General features: G+C 42.7%; 1 protein-coding gene across 4 annotated transcripts in view; it reads left to right on the forward strand.

The window, feature by feature from the left end:
• Positions 1-4: 4 nt before the first annotated feature.
• TTC21A (tetratricopeptide repeat domain 21A) overlaps positions 5-22,184 on the forward strand; it is an 87,678-nt gene continuing 65,498 nt past the window's right edge. Inside the window, exons 1-8 of one of the 4 annotated variants that reach the window (XM_056519649.1) lie at positions 5-233; positions 5,646-5,775; positions 7,137-7,247; positions 10,088-10,254; positions 10,964-11,080; positions 17,395-17,552; positions 18,638-18,722; positions 20,982-21,080. In XM_056519649.1, coding sequence (XP_056375624.1) covers positions 207-233; positions 5,646-5,775; positions 7,137-7,247; positions 10,088-10,254; positions 10,964-11,080; positions 17,395-17,552; positions 18,638-18,722; positions 20,982-21,080 — 894 coding nt within the window. In that variant the 5' untranslated portion in view covers positions 5-206. Of the gene's footprint in view, positions 234-2,374; positions 2,479-2,553; positions 2,577-3,653; positions 3,789-5,645; positions 5,776-7,136; positions 7,248-10,087; positions 10,255-10,963; positions 11,081-17,394; positions 17,553-18,637; positions 18,723-20,981; positions 21,081-22,184 lie in introns of those variants that run through there. The other 3 variants (XM_056519651.1, XM_056519652.1, XM_056519650.1) reach the window with 3 other exon arrangements.

Below are 22,184 nucleotides of genomic sequence, written 5' to 3' on the forward strand. Positions count from 1 at the left end.
AGGGACGCGGACACTGGGGAGACGGGCTGGGGAATAGAGACTATTCAGTGGGGAAAACGGGGATCTAAGGAGATCCTAAATGATCACATCACGGGGGCCCTGATCTTATAGGAGGACGTAGTGATCCCACTCAGTAAGTGCCAGGCTGGGATAGATCCACAGAGATCTGGAGGAAGGAGCCTTCTTATCGATATAAGGGGATCAGAATGGCGGAAATGGATCCTGAGATGCTGGTGAGATATTCACTTCACCTTATATGTATTTGACATTGTTATGTTATTTATTACTGCTGAACACAAGTGTCTATAATACCTCCAGGGACTGCAAAAGAGATCAGACAAGCGGCTCTCCAGCTTGTGGAAAACTATAACTCCCAGCATGCCCGAACAGCCAAAGACTGCTTTACTGGGAATTCTGGGAAGAAAGGATATGTAAAGCAGCTCTTACACCACCTTTTCAGGAAGCTTTCCCTTTATTGTTCACTCCAACTAGAGGTCTTAGAAACTAAATGGGAATGTATGCCAAGCCAGAGATCTCTATTGTACAGTGACCCCCCGACCTACGATGGCCCCAACATACGATCATTTCAAGATACGATCACTCTCAGAGGCCATCGCATGATGAAGGCAGCATCAACATACAATGCTTTTGTATGTCGGGGCCATCGCATAAACGGCTATCCGGCAGCCCAGACTGCTTCAGCTGCCACCAGATAGCTGTTTACGGTGCCCTGTGTGGTCCGCTGATGATCACTTACCTGTCCTCGGGGCTCCGGCGCGTCCTCTTCGGGATCCCCTGCATCGTCGGCGCTCTCCATCGTCATCACGTCGCTGCGCACGCCGTCCCGTCATCCAATAGGAACACAGAGCTCTCTGCTGACATCATGAGCACAGTGCTCTCTGCTGACATCTCTGTCCTTTTTAGGAACTGTCCAGAGCAGCATATGTTTGCTATGGGGATTTTCTTCTACTCTGGACAGTTCCTAAAATGGACAGAGATGTCAGCAGAGAGCACTGTGGTCATGATTCAACAGAGAGCTCTCTGTTCCAAAAAGAAAATAATTTCCTCTGTAGTATTCAGCAGCTAATATATACTAGAAGGATTAAGATTTTTTTAAAAGAAGTAATTTACAAATCTGTTTAACTTTCTGGCACCAGTTGACAAAAAAAAAAAGTTTTCCACCGGAGTACCCCTTTAAGGAATGCCATCTAGTTGCTCTTTCTTCAGGTGGAACTTGGGTTGATGCCATGGTGGGGGCCTGGAGTTGGTCTTCCCTGAGCTTCGGCAAAGGGGGGGGACATTGCTTCTTGAATGTTGCAGGTGTATTTTGGCCCAAAAGGGAAGGTTTGGTGGCCCCTCTCCTTCTGGACCGCATTCTTGTGCACTTTTTTGTGTCTATAACCATTTCTCCCAAAAGGGGATTCCCAGGGTTGATAATTCAATATTTTCAAATTTTCATCAGGGCTTTCACCCTTCTGGGACTAAATTCCCAAACTAGAGAACCCCAATTAGTGTTAAAACTTCTCTTTATAAGTTCCTTCTTAAAATTACAACAGTGTGACAGGAATCAAAATATAATGGGGGAGATTTATCAAACCTGTGCAAAGGAAAAGTTGACCCTGTTGCCCATAGCAACCAATCAGATCGCTTCTTCCCTTTTGCAGAGGCCTTGTTAATAATGAAAGAAGCGATCTGATTGGTTGCTATGGGCAACAGGGTCAACTTTTCCTCTGGACAGGTTTGATAAATCTCCCCCAATGTGTTACCCGGATCAGTAAATTATGGAGTACATGCTCCTATTCATTATTTTTTGGTAGGTCTTTCCTAAATATTCCGACTCTTTTATATATTGATCCAGGTGTGGGAGGACCTTGAGGAAATAAATAGTAAATAAAAAGTAAAACAAAAATGTAGAATGACAACTAACAATATAATTAAATTATCAAATCGTAGAGGGGAATACACAAAAAATAGTAATATGTAAATGAAATACTCCCATTGAGAATATATATTAACATATCAATGGCCCCCAATTAATAACTATCTCAATAATAGGAGTGTCTGGGAGTAATGATAATAAGGACATGTACTGAAAACTTCTCCCATAAACCCCCCATATAAAGTTAAAAGCTAATTATATGGTAAAAAAAAATAGGTTTATTATTGAGAAAATGAATGTACCGGTCTAATTGAAGCTATATAATGACTGCTTATTACTTATGGAGTGCGCAAGTGCATATATTATATTAATAGATTCTTTGTATGTAATACGCATGCGCGGACATTGCGTGTATATCTGAGAAGCGCAGTGAATAAGCACATGTAGAATTTAGATCACGTGGACGTTCTAGTCACGTGAGCGATGAAAACTTTACGCAGTCACCCGCATGACTGGGAGCGGTTATGTGACATACCACATGACAGGAAGTTCGGGTCAGTGGGATGCCAGAAACCGGAAGACTGGAAAAACAATAAACGGTAAGCATATTATTGGTTGCTCGGAAGGCTAATTAACCACTTAACGACGGTGTAACATACAGGGGGAGTTATAAATCTGACATGGAACGATAAGATTGGTACCTAGTGTTTTCCAGAGTTGTATATGCCTAAAAACGGAGGCTATTTAACCTACGAGTGATGGTCCATAGCCATATACACCACAGCCCTTGATAAAGCTGGTTACGGCTGGCGAAACGTCGGAATGGGGGGGGGGGGGTTTGTGTTTTGCTTCTTAACCGGCAGCATACCTGGATCAATATATAAAAGAGTTGGAATATTCAGGAAATTCCATGGAGGAGATAGATAATATATAATAGCATACCGACATGGAGCTATAAGACCGACAAAAAAATATTGGACAGGAGCCTGTACTCCATAATTTACTGATCCGGTTGCCGGGCTTTTAAAACACATTGGGGGAGATTTATCAAACCTGTCCAGAGGAAAACTTGCCCAGTTGCCCATAGCAACCAATCAGATCGCTTCTTTCATTTTTATCAAGGCCTCTGCAAAATGAAAGAAGCGATCTGATTGGTTGCTATGGGCAACTAGGTAACTTTTCCTTTGCACAGGTTTTGATAAATCTCCCCCATTATATTTTGATTCCTGTCACACTGTTGTTATTTTAAGAAGGAACTTATAAAGAGAAGTTTCAACACTAATTGGGGTTCTCTAGTTTGAGAATTTAGTCCCAGAAGGGTGAAAGCCCTGATATTGCACTTTTGAAAATATTGCACTTTTTTGTGTGACATGTTTGAACTTGGGTGATGCAGTGCAGATGGGTATTCTCTCCTTTTGGAGAGATTTCTGGCTTGGCGTACATTCACATTTAGTTTCTAAGACTGAGTTCCAGTGAAACACTGACTTTTAGGCTAAGTTTCCACTTGGTTTTTTTCAGGCAGTTTTTGGATATCTGCCACTGCAGTTTTTGAGCCAAAGCCAGAAATGTATTCAAAAGGAATAGGACATATAAAGGAAGGACTTACACATCTTCTCCCTTATGGAGCCACTTCTGACTTTGGCTCAAAAACTGCAGTGGCAGTATTCCAAAAACTGCAGTGGCAGTATTCCAAAAACTGCCAGAAAAAAACCCAAATGGAAACATAGCCTTAAGGAAAAACCATCTGAAAAAGAAGAGTGCTGCTTCATGTATTCTCTCTTCCTAAGTCATTTATAGAAAGAAAAACAGAGGCGCTCCACAGTGCAGACTTCTCAAGTGAGGCAAGTGAGGGGCGAGGGGTAGGCAGTCACTTACCAGCTAAAGCTGTGTACCCGCATACATAGCAATGGTAGGCATATAGGAGAAGAATAGAACCTGTCTGCAGCTTTCCTGGATGTAGACAATAGATAAGGAGAGTGACTTCAATTAATCAGGATCCGGTAGCGCTGATCAGGATACAAGTCATGGGAGGCCAAAAGAGGACGGTAAAACACCTTTACTGCGGCAAGTAACATATTTCTCCGCACGTACACAACTTCATCAGGCCTGATGAAGGAATGCCTGATGAAGCTGCGTACGCGTGGCAAAACACGTTGCGTGTCACAATAAAGGTGTTTTACCATCCTCTTTTGGCCTCCCGTGACCTGTATCCTAAGTCATTTATAGGCACAGGAAAATGCACTTATTGACAAAAGAAAGAAATGTACCAAAAAGAGATGTTGGAAAAACTTTTATATGTGTTACTTTAATGATGATATATGAAATAAATATACAATATGTAATAAATTACAATATTATTATGAATTTGAAAACCTCCTGTGAATAGGAAGGGGTGCACAACTAAAAGGGTGTCACTCCCCCTAACTTACATTGCAAAAAAAAAACACAGAAAAAATAGCCAGCACAACTACCTAATACATGGGTACACACTGCTGTGGAAAATACATAGTATACAAAAAGAAGGTTTCCTCTGCGTGGGGGATGGGAGACGCGTTTTGATCAAAAAGTGCGCTTATAGCCTCCATTTTTTGACCAAGAGTGCAGCTGCAACCTTCTTTTTGTATACTTTGTATTTTCCACCCAGTCATTAGGTTGTGTTGGCTATTTTTCTATAAATTTTATTATACATTTTCTGATATTGTTGCAAATTATCAGAGAGTTATGTGCGGCAGATCTATTTAGCTTGCAGAGCATCTCCTATATTGGATACAGTTGTTTCCTATATAAACTTCTTTGCCAATTCCGCTTGGAATGTCCGCACGGAGATTACGGTGCAGCAGAGTCCAGTTGAATTCAGCCAATTCTGCTGCGCTGTGCACTTGGTGGAATTTCTGTGCTAGATGTTTCCAGCATGGAAATTCCGTGTCTGCAGAAAGTATGAACCTGTTCATTCTTTCTGCGGACTCCACACGGAATGCATTGCCGTCTATGAGATGGCGCATTCAGCAGTCCTAGCGCCAGCATATTATGCCGGCACCTGCAGTCTGCAGAATGTCCGCATGGAGCTTTTCCTTGCGGACATTCCATAATGTGAACAAAGCCTAAGGCCGGGTTCGCACTGCCTGAATCAGGTATGTTGTAGATAAATGTTGGCATTCTATTAAAGGGGTACTCCGGTGAAAAACTTTTTTTTTTTAAATCATCTGGTGCCAGAAAGTAAAACAGATTTGTAAATTCCTTCTATTAAAATCTTAATCCTTCCAGTACTTATTAGCTGCTGAATACTACAGCGGAAATTCTTTTCTTTTCTTTTTGAAACACAGTGCTCTCTGCTGACATCATGAGCACAGTGCTCTCTGCTGACATCTCTGTCCATTTTAAGAACTGTCCAGAACAGCATATGTTTGCTATGGGGATTTCCTTTTAGCACTGTGCTCATGATGTCAGCAGAGAGCTCTGTGTTTCAAACGGAAAAGAATTTCCGCTGTAGTATTCAGCAGCTAATAAGTACAGGAAGGATTAAGATTTTTCAATAGAAGTAATTTACAAATCTGTTTAACTTTCTGGCACCAGTTGATTTGAAAAAAAAAAGTTTTTCACCGGAGTACCCCTTTAAATAAAGATGCCGGCATATAATGTGGCATACTGGCAGTCGCCCTATTTAAATTAATGGCCCAGATGCAGTGAAACAGTGACTATGTTCATAGCATTTCAGGCACGTAGAAAAGTCTAATGTCTCTAAATATCTTTCTTTTTTCTCCTACAGGCTTCCATTATTTTCTACTGTAATGATAAATACTACCAGCACATGCAACATGTAACAAGAGAAGGCCTACAGAAGTATCACAATGACCCAGTGCTTTTATTTTTCAATGCTTATAGCATCTTGATGGAAGGTAACCTTGTAGCTGAAATATTTTCTAACTACCACTTTTTCATTATGTGTTAAGTGACATTTTATTGGTATTATTTATCTTATATGTATATAAATGTGCAGAAGGAATAAAGGCTCTGTTTGGTTCCCATTTGCGTGTTCTGATACAGTTTATACACACACATCCATAAATACAACAAAGAAGAGAGAACTGGAGTCACTTGTATCGAAATAGACAAAAACATTTTTATTGATACATAAATGTAAAATACAACCAGTTATTGAGATAAAAATATGAATGTAAGGAGGAACAGAGACATCATCAAAAAAGGCAAAATCACCAAATCTGCAGTGTCTGAGACCCCCCGCTATCTCTAGATCGAGTCCCTTTCTCTCTCTCTGCATAGAGCGACATTTTGGCCCAAGCTTCATGCACTGTCTATCGGAGCGCCAGAGATACACAAGCGATGTTTTCTTGTATTTCCGGCACTCCCATAGACAGTACATGGAGCACGTGCCGTTACATCTCTCCATGCAAAAGGGAGAGATGGGGCCCTGTTCTGGAGGTCCCTGGGAGTTTCAGTGGACAAACCCCTATCCTGGGGTTATCCAGGAAAAAACTTTTTTTTATATATCAACTAGCTCCAGAAAGTTAAACTGATTTGTAAATTACTTCTATTAAAAAAATCTTAATCCTTTCAGTACTTATGAGCTTCTGAAGTTAAGGTTGTTCTTTTCTGTCTAAGTCCTCTCTGATGACACGTGTCTCGGGAAACGCCCGGTTTAGAAGAGATTTGCTATGGGGATTTGCTTCTAAACTGGGCGTTTCCCGAGACACGTGTCATCAGAGAGCACTTAGACAGAAAAGAACAACCTTAACTTCAGAAGCTCATAAGTACTGAAAGGATTAAGATTTTTTAATAGAAGTAATTTACAAATCTGTTTAACTTTCTGGAACCAGTTGATATATATAAAAAAAAGTTTTTTCCTGGAATACCCCTTTAAAGTACTCGAGTACCCTTTTAAAGGGGGTATTCCCACTAAGTACATGCCATCATTTCGCGACAGTCTGGACTCCTAACTATACTTAGAATGAAGAGGTTTCAATGTTAGCCCTACAGCTCCTTCAGTGATTTTCTTGAACTTGAACAGCCATGGTGCTATCCTCCTGCCATGCAGGAAACTACAACATTTCTCCAGTCACATCAATGTAACTGTGGTGCAGTTGCCTACACCAGTAATGGCCAACAGTGCCATAGAATGGGACCTCTAGCTTTCTTTGGTTTTTCTTGCATTTATGACAGTTTTGCTAGATAGATTATATAGTGCACCCGATAAAGAATTGATATTCTTGTTTACTTATATTTGTGTTTATGGTAACAGATCGTTTGCAGGAAGCTATCCGAGAGCTGGAGTCCATCAAGGATGTCCCCGAGGTCTCGATATGTGCCATCATGTTACTTCTGTATGCACACAAAAAAAGTGAAGTGGTTGGTAAGTGTTTGCTTATTAATAGAAACATCCAGTAGTGTATAGATGGTACGAGATGGACTTAGAGCTTGGGCCTCATCCACATGATCTGTAGCAGACAGATCCAAAATATGGCTCCCATAGAAACCTGCCGGACTATGCTGTATATTCATCTGTCTCCAATTGTCTCACAGCAACACAGAAATCATGGCACGTTTCTATGTAGAGGTACCACACAGCAATGTAGATCTGTACTACAGGGCCGCTGTACTGTTGAATATTACCAGGCACTATGTACAGGTCTAATATATATTAGGCTTAATTATAATAATAATAATAATTTTATTTATATAGCGCCAACAGATTCTGCAGCACTTTACAATTTTGGGGTTAAAGTATCAGACATAACAATATTACACACTAACTACAGTGGTCCCTCAACATACGATGGTAATCCGTTCCAAATGGACCATCGTTTGTTGAAACCATCGTATGTTGAGGGATCCGTGCAATGTAAAGTATAGGACAGTGGTCTAAAACCTGCAGACCTCCAGATGTTGCAAAACTACAACACCCAGCTTGTCACCGCTGCCTGGGATGTCGCCTTCCATCGCTGTCGCAGCGTCCCCGTGGTGTCCCCGACGCTCCGGCAAGGCCTCTGCTTCCCCGGCACGCTCGCTCTCCGTCGCCGCCATCACGTCACTACGCACGCCGTTCCTATTGGATGAAGGGACGGCGTGTGCAGCGACATGATGACGACGATGGAGAGCGCCGACAATGCAGGGGATCCCGAAGAGGACGCGCCGGAGCCCCGAGGACAGGTAAGTGATCGTCAGCGGACCACACGGGGCACCGTAAACTGCTATCCGGTGGCAGCTGAAGCAGTCAGCGCCGCCGGATAGCCGTTTATGCGATGGCCCCGACATACAAAAGCATCGTATGTTGATGCTGCCTTCAACATGCGATGGCCTCTGAGAGTCCATCGTATGTTGAAATGATCGTAGGTCGGGGGGTCACTGTATTCAAACAGAAGGAGTGAGGGTCCTGCTCGTGAGAGCTTACAGACTACGAGGAATGTGGTTGAAACAGAAGGCATAAAGGCTTCTTCGATACAATGGTCCAGCCATATTTTATAAATAAAAAAAGGTTACATACAGGAGAGTGAACCAGTCGCTAGCTAATCTCTGAAGGTCTAAAGTACATAGAGATGGAAGCAAACTAGGGAATGTTATAGGCCTGCCTGAAGAGATGTGACTTTAGGCCACGTTTAAAACTGTGGATGTTGTGGTTGAGTCTGAGGGATCAAGGTAGGGCATTCCAGAGAACTCCAGGTATGGCATACCAGAGTGAAGTCTTGGAGACGGGAGTTAGAGGTTCGGATTATAGAAGATTTTAGTGTTAGATCATTAGCAGAGTGGAGAGAACGTGCTGGATAGTAGACAGAGATGAGAGAGGAGAGTCTAGTATAACACCAAGACACTGGGAGTTATGGTAGTGCCACATACAGAGATGGAAATGTCAGGTTTAGGTAAATTATCAGTTGATGGGGAAAAAACAAGAAGTTCTGTTTTAGAAAGATTTCGTTTCAGATATAAGGAGAACATGATGTTTGAGACAGCAGAGAGACAGTCACTGGTATTCTGTAGGAGTGCAGGGTTGTTGTTGGAGAAAGAGATATAGAGTTGGGTGTCATCAGCATAGAGATGGTACGTGAAACCAAATCTACTGATTGTTATTCCAATGGGGTTGTGTAGAGAGAAAAGTGTAGAGGACCCAGGACCGATCCCTGGGGGACCCCAACAGCAAGGGGAAGAGGAGAAGAAGTAGTGCCAGAAAATTAGACACTGAAGGAGCGGTCAGAAATATAGGAGGAAAACCAGGCGAGAGCAGAGTCCTTAAGACCAATAGTGCGGAGACTACTAAGGAGGAGTTGGTGATCTGTAGTGTCAAAAGCCGTAGTGTCAAAAGGTCTAGGAGAATCAATAGAGAGAAATTGCCATCAGATTTGGCCTTCAGAAGATCATTAGTGTCTTTGGTTAGGGCTGTTTCTGTGGAGTGTAGGGAGCGGAAACCAGACTGTAAGGGGTCAAGGAGCAAGTTCTCAGAGAGATAGCGGATTAGACGGGAATAGACCAAGTGTTCCAGGAGTTTGGAGATAAAGAGGAGATTAGAGACGGGTCGACTCAAACTTCATCCTCAGTTACAGACTCAAAAATGAATTATTGTATAATAAAAAGGTATCTTACTTCCTAAAGCCTGCATTTTGCAGTGTCTATTCAAGTTATACATCAGAAGGAGCTCATGTAAATACAGTCACATCTGTTGCCCATAGGCTCCCATTGTAGAATTGTCGAAAATATCTTCTGTGTGTTCTGTATTTCTCTTACAAAATGTCTATGTATGGAATAGTGCAGTTTGAAAAGCAAAAAGATATACTGCCCTATATTGTCCTAACAATACCAGATGGATACACGTTAAAGTACTTTTTTCTGGTCCCACGCTGTTTCCATAGTGATGCTAGCCATGACAATCATGTTACCTGAGCGGGCGTGCAAAGCAACAAGAGGTTGTTTATAGTGTTGTGATCATGGCTCTAAAAGTGTTAACCGACGGGATCAGAGTGTTTTGCCAAGGCCGGCAATTGTGTCAGGGGTGCGCCTGTGTTACATTATGTGGGTCCGGTGATGCTGCCCACGGGATCACTTTGATGTATGTCAAAGAGCGCAAACTATCTCTGGTCCTCGACATACTGTTATGCCAAGATATGTGAGAGAGCTAACGTGAACTGACATGATATCATTTCTGTAATAATATCATTTTTTTTTACATATCCTCTATTCTTCTGCATTTTATGTTCCTTACAGACCGTGATGCTGTTTCTGAGTTAGAGGCAAAATTAAAAGAAACTCGCAGATCAGCCGGACCTAAGGCATTGTACTACGCAGGCTTACTTCTGTGGCTGCTTGGAAGAAGTGATAAGGCCCAGGAGTACGTAGACAGGATGCTGAAAATGTCCAATATGTCTGGGGAGGTAAGCAATGAAGCAGTGGTTGGCACGTTCAGTCTAAATCCAGTAAGCACAAGCAGTCACTTTTGTTTTACTCAGCTAAAGCGAGCAGTATACAGAACTGCCAGAGTCCTATAGACTTGCATTGCAGTGCAAGTCTATGTATATTTATCAAAAAACAATGTATTAAAACCAATGTATAATTCCAGGAAGAAAGCTTTTAATTTGTCCAGTAAATAAGAAAAACAAATGCATTTTAGTAAACTAGAATCTACTCACACTATGGAATTTCCAAGCAGATAAATTCTGCTTGGAAATTAAGTTGCAGCAGCCTCCCATTGTCTTCAGTAGGATTCTGCTGCACCATGCACACTACAGAATTTCCGTGGGGAAATTTGCGCTGCAGAAATTCCGGGCTCTGCCAAAAGAAATATCCTAGTTTCAACAGAGTTCCGCACGGACTGCATTGGCCTCAAAGGGGATGGGGCATGTCCTGGTGGTCATAGTGCCCATTGATTTCTGCTGCACACAGAATCTCTGTCCAGAATATATCCGGCCAGAAATTCCATAGTGTGAATGGGCCCTTAAAGTATCCTCTACTATTGCTTACCAGTAGCCTCTAACAGATTTATGTATTTAGATGACTTTTGGTCGAATTTTCTCAGTTTCCTGTGTCAGATTTGAAGTAAAAGAAGTTTTATTCCTAACATGGCTGATATGTGTATTCTTCTAGGGCTTGGTGTTGAAAGGATGGCTGAATCTAGCTCCTGGGCCATCTATTGCAAAATGTCTTAAATATTTTGAGGAAGGGACTAAAGGCAATAAAGATTTATTTGGGATTATTGGAAAGGTACGTATCATCTTCTGATCTCTCTCTTCAAAACTGACCTGGTTTTCAACCTATGATCTATTCTGCACTATACAATTCTCCATAAGCTTATGGAATCAGATTTCCTCCTACTGGATGTAGAGCACGGTACATGGAGGATAGATTCTGAAACCTCGCTCACATAGTGCACCTGTAATAAGAACTCTCCCCTATTAAATGGATTTGGAACATGTACAATTTTTAGATGGCTGTTCTAAACATTATACCACATGTGACCATCTGGTTACTGGGTAATACTGTGAGTGTACCTAAATTTATATCTATCTTTTGACATGTCTTTGAGACATTGCATCTTTGGGAATTTTTCCCAAAAATTTTATTCGATCTGAATAAATTTGCGGCAAATAGTGTGTGTGTATGTGTTTGTGTGTGTGTTTCACTTTCTCTATTTTTTACATTTTTTAGGTAGTACTACTACTCCCAGCATGGAACAGACTGTTCCATGATGTGAGTAGTAGTACCTGTACTAATAAACAGATCGCCCCGGGTGTCACTCCTGACACCCGCTGCGATCGTCCTGTATAATGTATAGATGTGGGCGGCTTTATCCTGCGCTCACATCTCTGCAAGATACTCCAGCCGTCCAGTGATGTGAATAGAATTCACATCACTCATTCATATTTCCCACTGAGAGCAATGAGATGGCTACCACCATCTGGCCAATCACCACTCTGGGCGGAAAATATAATAATGTGAATTCTATTCACATCAGTGGCTGGCAGGAGTATAGTGCATAAATGCGAGCGCAGGAGAAAGCCGCATTGCATCTCTGCCATAGATAGGAAGATCGCATTGGATGTCTGGAGTGATACCCTCTGTGATCTGTCCTTAACTGCAGGTACTACTGCTTCCAACATGGAGCACACTTTGCTCCATGCTGGGAGCGGTAGTACCTGCATTAATAGACAGATCGCAACAGGTGTCAGAAGTGACACCCGCTGCAATCTATCTATTAAATGAATAGCATGGAGCGGGGCAAAGCACCCTCATCCACTTCTGTTTTAAAAACTCGCTGCAGCTGTGGCAAAAGGACCCCCTGAAATAGTTTGTATACCTCACTCTCTAGACCATTGGGGACTTCTCATTAGCGGCATCCTTCAAAGCCAATTCCAATTCTTTCAAAGAGATAGGCGAGTACAGCTTGCCCTTCTTTTCTAGAGAAAGAGAGGGAAGGGATACCCTTCTGACATAGTCCTCCAAGTCCAAGTCAGAACAAGCGTCTTCGTAAAAATCTAGCATCACCTATAAGATGTCCCTATCTTCCGTAACTTCCCTCCCCGTACATCCCTCAGACAACCAATGTACGTAACCCCCCATTTAGTAAGAAAACGTTTGTGTTTAGCAGCCTCTTCTAGGTAGGCAGTATAAGCACCCTGGGCCTGTAACCAATCCTCTTTAGTCACTGAAGAAGGACATAGGCACATTCAGCCCCTTCCACCGCGGTGCGCAACCTGTCCCCCTTTTCTCTGGTTATGGATACTAATATACTAATATCACACATAAGAAAGCCTTAAGGGAGTCCCAAACTGCGGAGACCGAAGCCGAACCGGCATTAAGCTCAAGGAAATTCCTGAGTTCTACAGATGCAATCTCTGTGGTAGTCAGCAATTGCAACCAGAACAGATTGAGCCTCCACAGTGGGCGCTCCCCCCTAACATCCCAAGCCACCTGAAATTTTAACGGATCGGGGAGTGATCAGATAGACCATGCACCAAATATTCAACCTCCCTCACCAGACCCACCATTCCCACATCTCCAATAGCGAGAACAATTCTGGAAAGGGTCCCATGGGTGGCAGAGTAGCAAGAATGTTGTTTATATTGATCCAGTAAGTCAACCTCACCCAACAATTTAGTAAGACCAGTAGGCCCAGAAGGGGGGGAGCCCTGAGCCCCCAAAATCTGTCCAAGGAGGCATCTAAAACCTTATTTAAAACCCCCGCAAAGAAGGAGAGGAGCCGCAGGGAACCCAGAAACTATAGATAAAATACGGTGTAACACTGCTCCACTATACGGAGTGGGGATATACATGCCCACAATAATAAGTATTCGGTGAGACACTTCACAGACCAAGCAAACAAAGCGCCCATCCGGATCAATAACATGAGACCACCTTAAAGAGAATGGGTTTATCTACTAGTATACCAACTTCCCTTGCATGAGAAAAGTAGGTAGATTTATAAGAATAACCAACCCAAGCTCTATGGAGGACTGCAGTAGTTTCTGTCGTCAAATGGGTCTCAGTAATCAAAGTATAACAGGTTGGAACTGCATCACTAAATTAAAAATGGAATAACGTTTAGTTACATCCCCAAGTCCCCAGACATTCCACCCCACAATGTTAAATACTGCCATCATGCAGGGAAATCCAGAAAGGAACACAAGGGATCACAAAGCCCCCGAGGAGGCCAGAAAACACACCCACAATCAACCGAGACAAGCAACATACCAGGAAAGGAGAAGAGACGAAAAACAAACTAGACACACACCCCAAGACAAAAAACAAACTTTTCAGCCACACACAACACGGCGGCATGCGGTACCAGGGAGCACCAATATATTCACACAAATCAGCAACACACTCCAGACACACTGGGATAGCCATCCCACAATATAGAATCTAAAAGGAAAACAGAAGGCTCTCCATGTGCGGGATCAGCAGGTCAGGCCCATAGGGAGGGGGAGTAGATCTATCCCATGCCGCTTACCAGAGTTGGTTGTGTGCACACACACAACAATGGGAAGCGCCTGAAAGTATATGTGTCCTCATCTGCAGCCCTCCTTGGAAACGATAGATAGGCAATTGGACCGTGATGGTAGCTGGATGAAGGAACCAGGAGGAGTACAGCATAAAATCAAGGAAGGTTTATTGGATGCAACGCATTTTGCTGCGCATGCGCAGGGAACGCGTTGCATCCAATAAACCTACCTTGATTTTATGCTGTACTCCTCCTGGTTCCTTCATCCAGTGCCGACATCTCCTACCATCACGGTCCAATTGCCTATCCACAATATAGAATGGAAAAATAAAAGTACAGACCAGAGTGAAAACATACAGCAAGAATGCAATCAACCAGCCAAACATAACCGAGTAAGCAGTAGAAACACTCCTGCAATGAAACATTAGGATACCCATCATTACCATAAAATAGTTATACAATCCCCATAAAACAATAACCAGCAACCCCCTGCCCCCACTCAAAAAAATAGGCATACAACAGTACCCAATGCAAAACATGTGTCCCGTCCTATGAAAAAAGACATGAAAGAACATAATGGAAAGAATAGCATGGCAACATCCGAAAAGAACAATCCACCGGGTAGTAGGCAGCATAAACTAAAGTATAGTCCAGGGCAGGACCCGGAGAGCCCCTACGTGCTCTTTGGCACAACTGAGACTCTCGAGTGTCCAACCAGCAGATGGCCGCACCCACTCCCTCGAAGAAGTGAGTAGTACCCATAGCCACCACACAGAGTCTAGCCGGGTACAACATAGAGTACTGGACCTCCAAGGCATGCAGCCATTTCTTGACATCCATGCACGCTTCTTCTGCACCTCCGCTGAGAAGTTAGGGAAGAAGGAAATGACATGGCTGTCCACATTGATGGGTTGTTTCTCTCTGGCAAGCCGTAGAACCAAGTCCCGATCCCGATACGGTAGGAGTTTCACAAGCATAGACCGGGGTGGACTCCCCTGGCAGGAAGGGTCTAGTAGAAACTCGGTGGGCACGCTCCACAGCAAAAAGAGGGGTCAAGTTGTCAGCCCCAAACACATCTTTGAGCCAGAATTCCATGTTTTCTGTGGGATACCGCCCCTCACATTTTTCTGGAAGTCCCACAAATGCACATTATTTTTGCGTAGCCTGTTTTCCAGGTCATGAGCTTTAGCTTTTAGGAAGGCAATATCCTGACCATGTCTAGTAGAATCGCACACCAGAGGGACAACCCCATCTTTCACATCACTTATCCATCACTTGTGTGATCCATCACTTTCTGCAAGTCATGGCGGATTAGAGAAATGTCAGACTGTTCCCACTTGAGTAGTCAGTTGAGAGAGAGTCATGTTACATCTTTGTATCTCAGCAAAGACTGCAGCCAGGGTAGGTTCAGCAGGAGGCCGAGGTGAGGCAGCTGCCGCTGCAGTAGACAGCACAGATGGAGTGCAAAGCAGGGAATCCGAAACAGAGGCCTGCAAGAAGGCATCATAATCCTCCAGAGGGTCTAATGGAGCCTCAACATCAGCCATTGGTAGAGGAGCTCCCCTGCGATCAGGAGAATCTGGGGAGGGAGACCGCAGAGCAAACTTCTCCAACTTAGCCGCCACCTCCTGCTGCAGCGCCAGTTTATTCCTCAGGTTAGCAGACCTGCCAGCCCCCTATTGCGAGGAGCTAGCTCCATCCTTGTTCTTTTTCCACTTATTAGCAGCCATGTAGTGTAATAGAAAAGGCAAACAGCAGGGTGCAATGCAGGAGACACAAGATATAGGCAGGGCTATAGAGCACTAGGATAGTCCACCAGTTGTGGGGGGGTAGGGAGATCACCAGGCCCTGAGAGTGGGACCGTAACACCCCAGCAAGTATTCAGCAGCCCCCAATATGAGTCCTCCAGGCAGGCAACAGTTCAGCACTATAGGGGAGCACACCCCCGCTGCAGACAAGGAGGATGACCAAGTGAGCCTCCAACCATAAGGAGGCAGAGAACCAGCTGGAGGAGCAGGTACAGGGGACACCAGAAAGAGCAGAATGTCCAGTACAGGTGAAACACCCCACCACTGTAAGGGGCACTCTTTAACAGTGGGATCCGTCTTCTGCACTTTTAGCACTTCACATGCAGGCTCTCCCGTTATGCAGGCTCCCTTAGGGGTACAGGCAGATGCCTAAAATGGTGGCCGTCAGCTACATTTTTAATTCCCTGCCCGCCCACATAAATTGATCCCTGTTTAAAAATTACTAAAAATGTTGTTATAAAAAAAAATTTTTTAGTTAAATTTACAATTTTTTCCATCACTACTGTATTAGTTTTATTTATTTTTTCAAATGATACCCTACGAAATTTAATAAAAAAGGTATCTTCTCCATCCCTTTTTTTAAATCACTAATGAAGAAATTTGTTATTTCGAATCGAGTGGAAATTTGGATTCGGTCTGAATTGAACTTTTCATGAAATTCGTAACAAATTCGGATTCTTCCGATTCGATTCGCTCATCTCTACTCTCCACCCACACCGATTGCTATTAGCTTAGAGAGCTCCAAGTTAAGTCACATTTACCTGTAATGCAGAGGTTCTGTGTCCCTTTTCTTGGGAATACGGTAAATGTCACTACATAGTATAGTTTTAGAATTTTTAGGTGTGGACCCAGTGGGTTGTTATGGACTACTTAGTTATAGTGATTATTAGGGGTCCTAGATAAGGCTCTCACATCATATCTGACCCATCTGACCTATCGCTGGGGACCCCCGCGATCTCTGTGCAGCCCCTGCCCCGGCATTCTGTGCCGGGCACTGCCTCCGAGACGGGGACGTGATGTCATGGCCACGCCCCTAGTGACGTCATGCCACACACCCTCCATTCATGTCAGGAGGCTGCACAGAGATCGCGGGTGTCCCTAGTGGCGGGACCCCTGCAATCATACATCTTATTCCCTATCCTTGGATAGGCATTAAGATGTATGAAGCCGGAATACCCCTTTAACAAGGATATTCTGCTAAACTGTATAAATGCTCTAAAGATTGATAATGAACTATTAGATTGTCACAAGACATCCCCATACATTCATCTAGTGTAGTAAATGACATTGTTACTGTGACTAGTTTACTAAAAGGGGTATTCCAGGAAAAAAAATTTTTTTTATATTTATAAACTGGCTCCAGAAAGTATATTATTAGATTTGTCTATTAAAAAAATCTTAATCCTTCCAATAATTATCAGCTGCTGAAGTTCAGTTGTTCTTTTCTGTCGGACAACAGTGCTCTCTGCTGACACCTCTGTCTGTCTCGGAAACTGCACAGAGTAGAAGAGGTTTGCTATGGGGATTTGCTTCTACTCTGGACAGTTCCTGAGACACGTGTCATCAGAGAACACTTAGACAGAAAAGAACAACTCAACTTCAGCAGCTCATAAGTACTAAAAGGATTAAGATTTTTTAATAGAAGTAATTTACAAATATGTTTAACTTTCTGGTGCCAGTTGATATATCAAAACATTTTTTTTTCCTGGAATACCCCTTTAACATTCTGCTTTTTTTTCCTTTTTTTTCTTTTCTTGTTTTGTTTGCAGGCAGAATGTCTGATGATGCAGAAGAATTATTCTGGAGCACTGGATGTGATCAACCAAACTATTATTAGTTTTCCCAAATTCAAAGCCGCGCTTACCTTAAAGATGGAATATGTTCTAGCCATGCAGGATTGGGATCAAAGCCTGGAAATAGCACAGCGGTAGGAGCAAAAATCTACATCTTTTAAGTTGTATGTACACTAGGAAATGTTAAATGGGCACTGTCACTTTAAAAAAGTTTGGGAGAAGAGATCGTTTTCAGTGTAAGTCTATGGGATTGTCTCGGTCAGCTGCTCGTTCTACCAATAGGATGGAGTCTGAACACTTAGACACCGACTGAGGGTGGGTTCACACCACAATTTTGCTATACGGTTTCGGCATACGGTTTCATAAAAAAAAAAACGCATGCAACCGCACAGAAAACCGTGCCCATAGACTTCCCATTTAAAACCGTACGCACCATATTGTATACGGTTGTCTCCATTTTTCAAACCACACGTTTTTTTACTTTTTTTTTTCTGGACAGAAAACCGCGGCCTACCACGTTTTTTTGGTCCAGGTGAAAAACCGTATTAAACCGTATGCATTGTTTTTTTTTTATCATGGGAGTCAATGGGAATCGTACAGAACTGTATGTCCGTACGGTTCCATCCGGTTTTCACCATACGGTTTTGACTTTCCACATTTTTTTTTCTTGGAATTTCAATCAAACAAGTGAAACTTTATTCATAATGGAGTGAAAAGTACAAAACGTGTACGTTTTTTTTTTCTTGAAAAACGGATGTAACCGGACAACATTTTTCAAACCGTATACAGATAAAAATTTGTACGCACGTTTTGATACAGTTTAGTCAGGTTTTGAGGAATCCTTTTTTTTTATCAAAAACCTGATACAGGAACCGTACAGCAAAATCGTGGTGTGAACCCACCCTGATCAAAACTTTTGTCGTGTCTCTAGGAAAGGTTTCCCAATCAGGGTGCCTCCAGCTGTTTCAAAACTACAACTCCCAGCATGCCCGGACAGCCTTTGGCTGTCCGGGCATGCTGGGAGTTGTAGTTTTGCAACAGCTGGAGGCACACCGGTTGGGAAACACTGCTCTAGGACATGGAAAAAAAAATGTTTAAAGCGGCAGGCGATGCAAAACCTATCTTGTAGTTGTTATTAGTAATTCTCTTTGTAAAAATGTCTTATCTGCAATACAGGTTTGTATAGAACATTAGATTTATTTAATGTATATTGTTGTAGACTCCTAACAATACAGAGGAATAACATTGATGCTCTTCAGATGATGGCCATTTATTGTCTCACAAGAGAAGGCAATGTACCCAAGGTTAGTTCTATCCAACCATATCTTGTAATACTTTACAGGGATTTTCTCACTAACATAACCCAGATTTTTTTCCCGTTCATCTGTCAGCATTGTTACTGATGGAAATCTGGTCCATCTGCTGCACGGACTGCAGGAACTTTACATTTTGCTGCCCCAAAAACACAGAAAATTGTATTTTTATTAAAGTAGACCTAAACTTTTAGGGGATGTTCACATGTGCGTATTTTCTGCTGCAGATTTGCTGAAGCAGATTTTGCTACCCATTGAAGTCAATGGGCATCAAAATCTGCAGCAGCAAATCTGCAGCAGATCAACAAGCAAAAATATGCATGTTAAAATGGTACTCCGGTGGAGAACAGAAAGTTAAACAGATTTGTAAATTATTTCTATTAAAATTTTTTTTTTTTTTTTTATATTTCTATTTAAAAAAATCTTAATCCTTCCAGTACTTATTAGCTGCTGAATACTACAGAGGAAATTATTTTATTTTTGGAACCCACAGCTCTCTACTGAATCACGAGCATGGTGCTCTCTGCTGACATCTCTGTCCATTTTAAGAACTGTCCAGTGTAGAAGAAAATCCCCAGGGGTACTCCCGTGGAAAACTCTTTTTTTTTTTTTTTAAATCAACTGGTGCCAGAAAGATTTGTAAATTACTTCGATTAAAAAATCTTAATCCTTCCAGTACTTATTAGCGGCTGAATACTGCATAGGAAATTATTTTCTTTTTGGAACACAGAGCTCTCTGCTGACATCATCACCACAGTGCTCTCTGCTGACATCTCTGTCCATTGTAGGAACTGTCCAGTGTAGAAGAAAATCCCCATAGCAAACATATGCTGCTCTGGACAGTTCCTAAAATGGACAGAGGTGTCAGCAGAGAGCACTATGGTCCAAAAAAGAAGAATTTCCTCTGTAGTATTCAGCAGCTAATAAGTACTGGAAGGATTAAGATTTTTTAAATAGAAGTAATTTACAAATCTGTTTACCTATCTGGCACCAGTTGATTTAAAAAAAATAAATAAATTGTTTTCCACCGGAGCACCCCTTTAATGTACCTTTTTAACAGACTTCTGGATCAATGGGGGAGAATCCATGTTCACTAGAATAAAGGAGTGGCAGTGCTTGGTTGAGTGCGGTGCCCCTTTATCTATGAGCAGTGCTTAGAGGTTGCTGTACCCTTATTCTATCGGTAGGTAAAATTCTCAGCAACAAAGTCATGACATGTATCTATGACATATTAGAGGTTTCTTTAAAAGGTTAAAGGGGTACTCCGGTGGAATAAAAATTTTTTTTTTTTTTTAAATCAACTGGTGCCAGAAAGTTAAACAGATTTGTAAATGACTTATATTTAAATATCTTAATCCTTCCAGTACTTATCAGCTGCTGTGTGCTCCACAGGAAGTTGAGTTGTTCTTTTCAGTCTGACCACAGTGCTCTCTGCTCACACCTCTGTCCATGTCATGTCAGGAGTAGGAGTAAATCCCTATAGCAAACCTCTCCTGCTCTGGACATTTCCAGAGGTGTCAGCAGAGAGCACTGTGGTCAGACAGAAAATAAATTCAAAAAGAAAAAAACTTCCTCTGTAGTATACAGCAGCTGATAAGTACTGGAAGGATTTTTAAATAGAAGTAATTTACAAATCTGTTTAACTTTCTGGCACCAGTTGATTTAAAAGAAACATGTTTTTCACCGGAGTTCCCCTTTAAGGTGCACTTTAAACATCTTATTGATCTGAGGTCCAAGTAGTGCATCTATTCTTGGGAGTTGAAAGGGCTTTATTTTATGTATTGCTCTTTGGGAATCCCAGCAGGGCATGTAGTAGGGTGGGCTTAGGACAAAGGTCACACTTTGAGGCTTATGGTTAGGCTGATGGGACATTCCCTTAGACATTGGGACATTCTTCTATTTTGTACAACAAAGAGAAATGTCCAGCGCTGCTCCCGTTAAAAGAATGAAGTTAATTCCGAATACACCAAGGTACAAGACTGTAAGGTAGACACAGGTGATGCGTTTCGGCTCGTCACAGACGAGCCGAAACGCATCACCTGTGTCTACCTTACAGTCTTGTACCTTGGTGTATTCGGAATTAACTTCATTCTTCTAACGGGAGCAGCGCTGGACATTTCTCTTTGTTGTACATATCTACCGTGGTGTAGTCTGCACCAGTCCGGGCCCTGCAGGACACAGGAGGCGAGCTGAATACTTGCACCATACAATTCTTCTATTATGAACCGTAATATGTTTGTCACCTTACAGGCACTTAACCATGTGAAAGAATTGATCAGCGCTCTTGAGACAATGGAACCTCGGAACCCAGCTCTACATTTCCAGAAGCTCCTTGTAATTTACAATTTGGTGAGAATACATCTTCTTTGTGATGGTTGTGTCTGGAGATTTATCTGCTGAGTTCCTCTACTCACAGATAACATTTTATTATTTACTATTATTTATGTTAAAATTATTATTTTTTTCCTTATATCGTGCCAAGAAATTCCACAACATTGTACAGAGATTATGACTAAGAGCGCGTACAGTGCTTGAAACGCGTTACTTGTATCCTCCTTGTCCTATGGATTAAAATCATTTTATCTGCACCGAGCTGGATCCATCTCTCTTTGTTCTTCTGATTGTATAGAGATTGCACCATTCCATTAATCTCTTAACACACCAACAGAGAGGGTGGAACTTACTTAAACTGCTACGTCTACTTTTTTTAAGACGTAGTTTGTGTAAAAATTTGCGAGTTTTTCCCTTTCACACTACTCGTGCCTGTTTTCAAAATTGTGGGCTTGATATGATGTAAAGGGGCATGGCCTAAACCTACATTTAATTTATTACAATCTGGTTTAGATTTCAGATGTCGGATCTGGTGTAGATATTAAAGGGGTATTCCGGGCAAAAACATCTTATCCCCTATCGAAAGGATAGGGTATAAGATGTCTGATCGGGGGGGGGGGGGGGGGGGTATTCCGGGCAAAAACATCTTAGCCCCTCCCCCCCGCGATCTCCCTGCAGCAGCCCGCATTCTATGCGTAGCTGCGTCTGCAGTTTCGGAAACCGGCGGGGCCAAACATTCATTTCTATGGGAGGGGGCGTAACGGCCGCAATGCCCCCCTCCCATAGACATGAATGGAGGGGGCGTGGCGTGATGTCACGTCCCCGTCTTGGAAGCCCCTTGGTTTCCCCGAAACTGCAGACGCAGCTACACATAGAATGCGGGCTGCTGCAGGGAGATCGCGTGGGGGGGGTCGGCTGGGGGCTAAGATGTTTTTGCCCGGAATACCCCTTTAAAGTACGGCATGTGGGACAGGTGCAGCAATACATAAGAAGCAAGAGCCCCTAATAGCTCAGCTGATCCTATGGCCGCCGGAGCGTCACTAAAGCCCAGCCTTAGAAAGTCAGCCCCAGAGAGATCACACAAGCTTTATGCAGATGTTACCCTACACCAAGATCTCTCTT

Source organism: Hyla sarda, chromosome 5 (genome assembly GCF_029499605.1).
Source record: "Hyla sarda isolate aHylSar1 chromosome 5, aHylSar1.hap1, whole genome shotgun sequence".
In the NCBI taxonomy this organism is placed as follows: Eukaryota; Metazoa; Chordata; class Amphibia; order Anura; family Hylidae; genus Hyla; species Hyla sarda.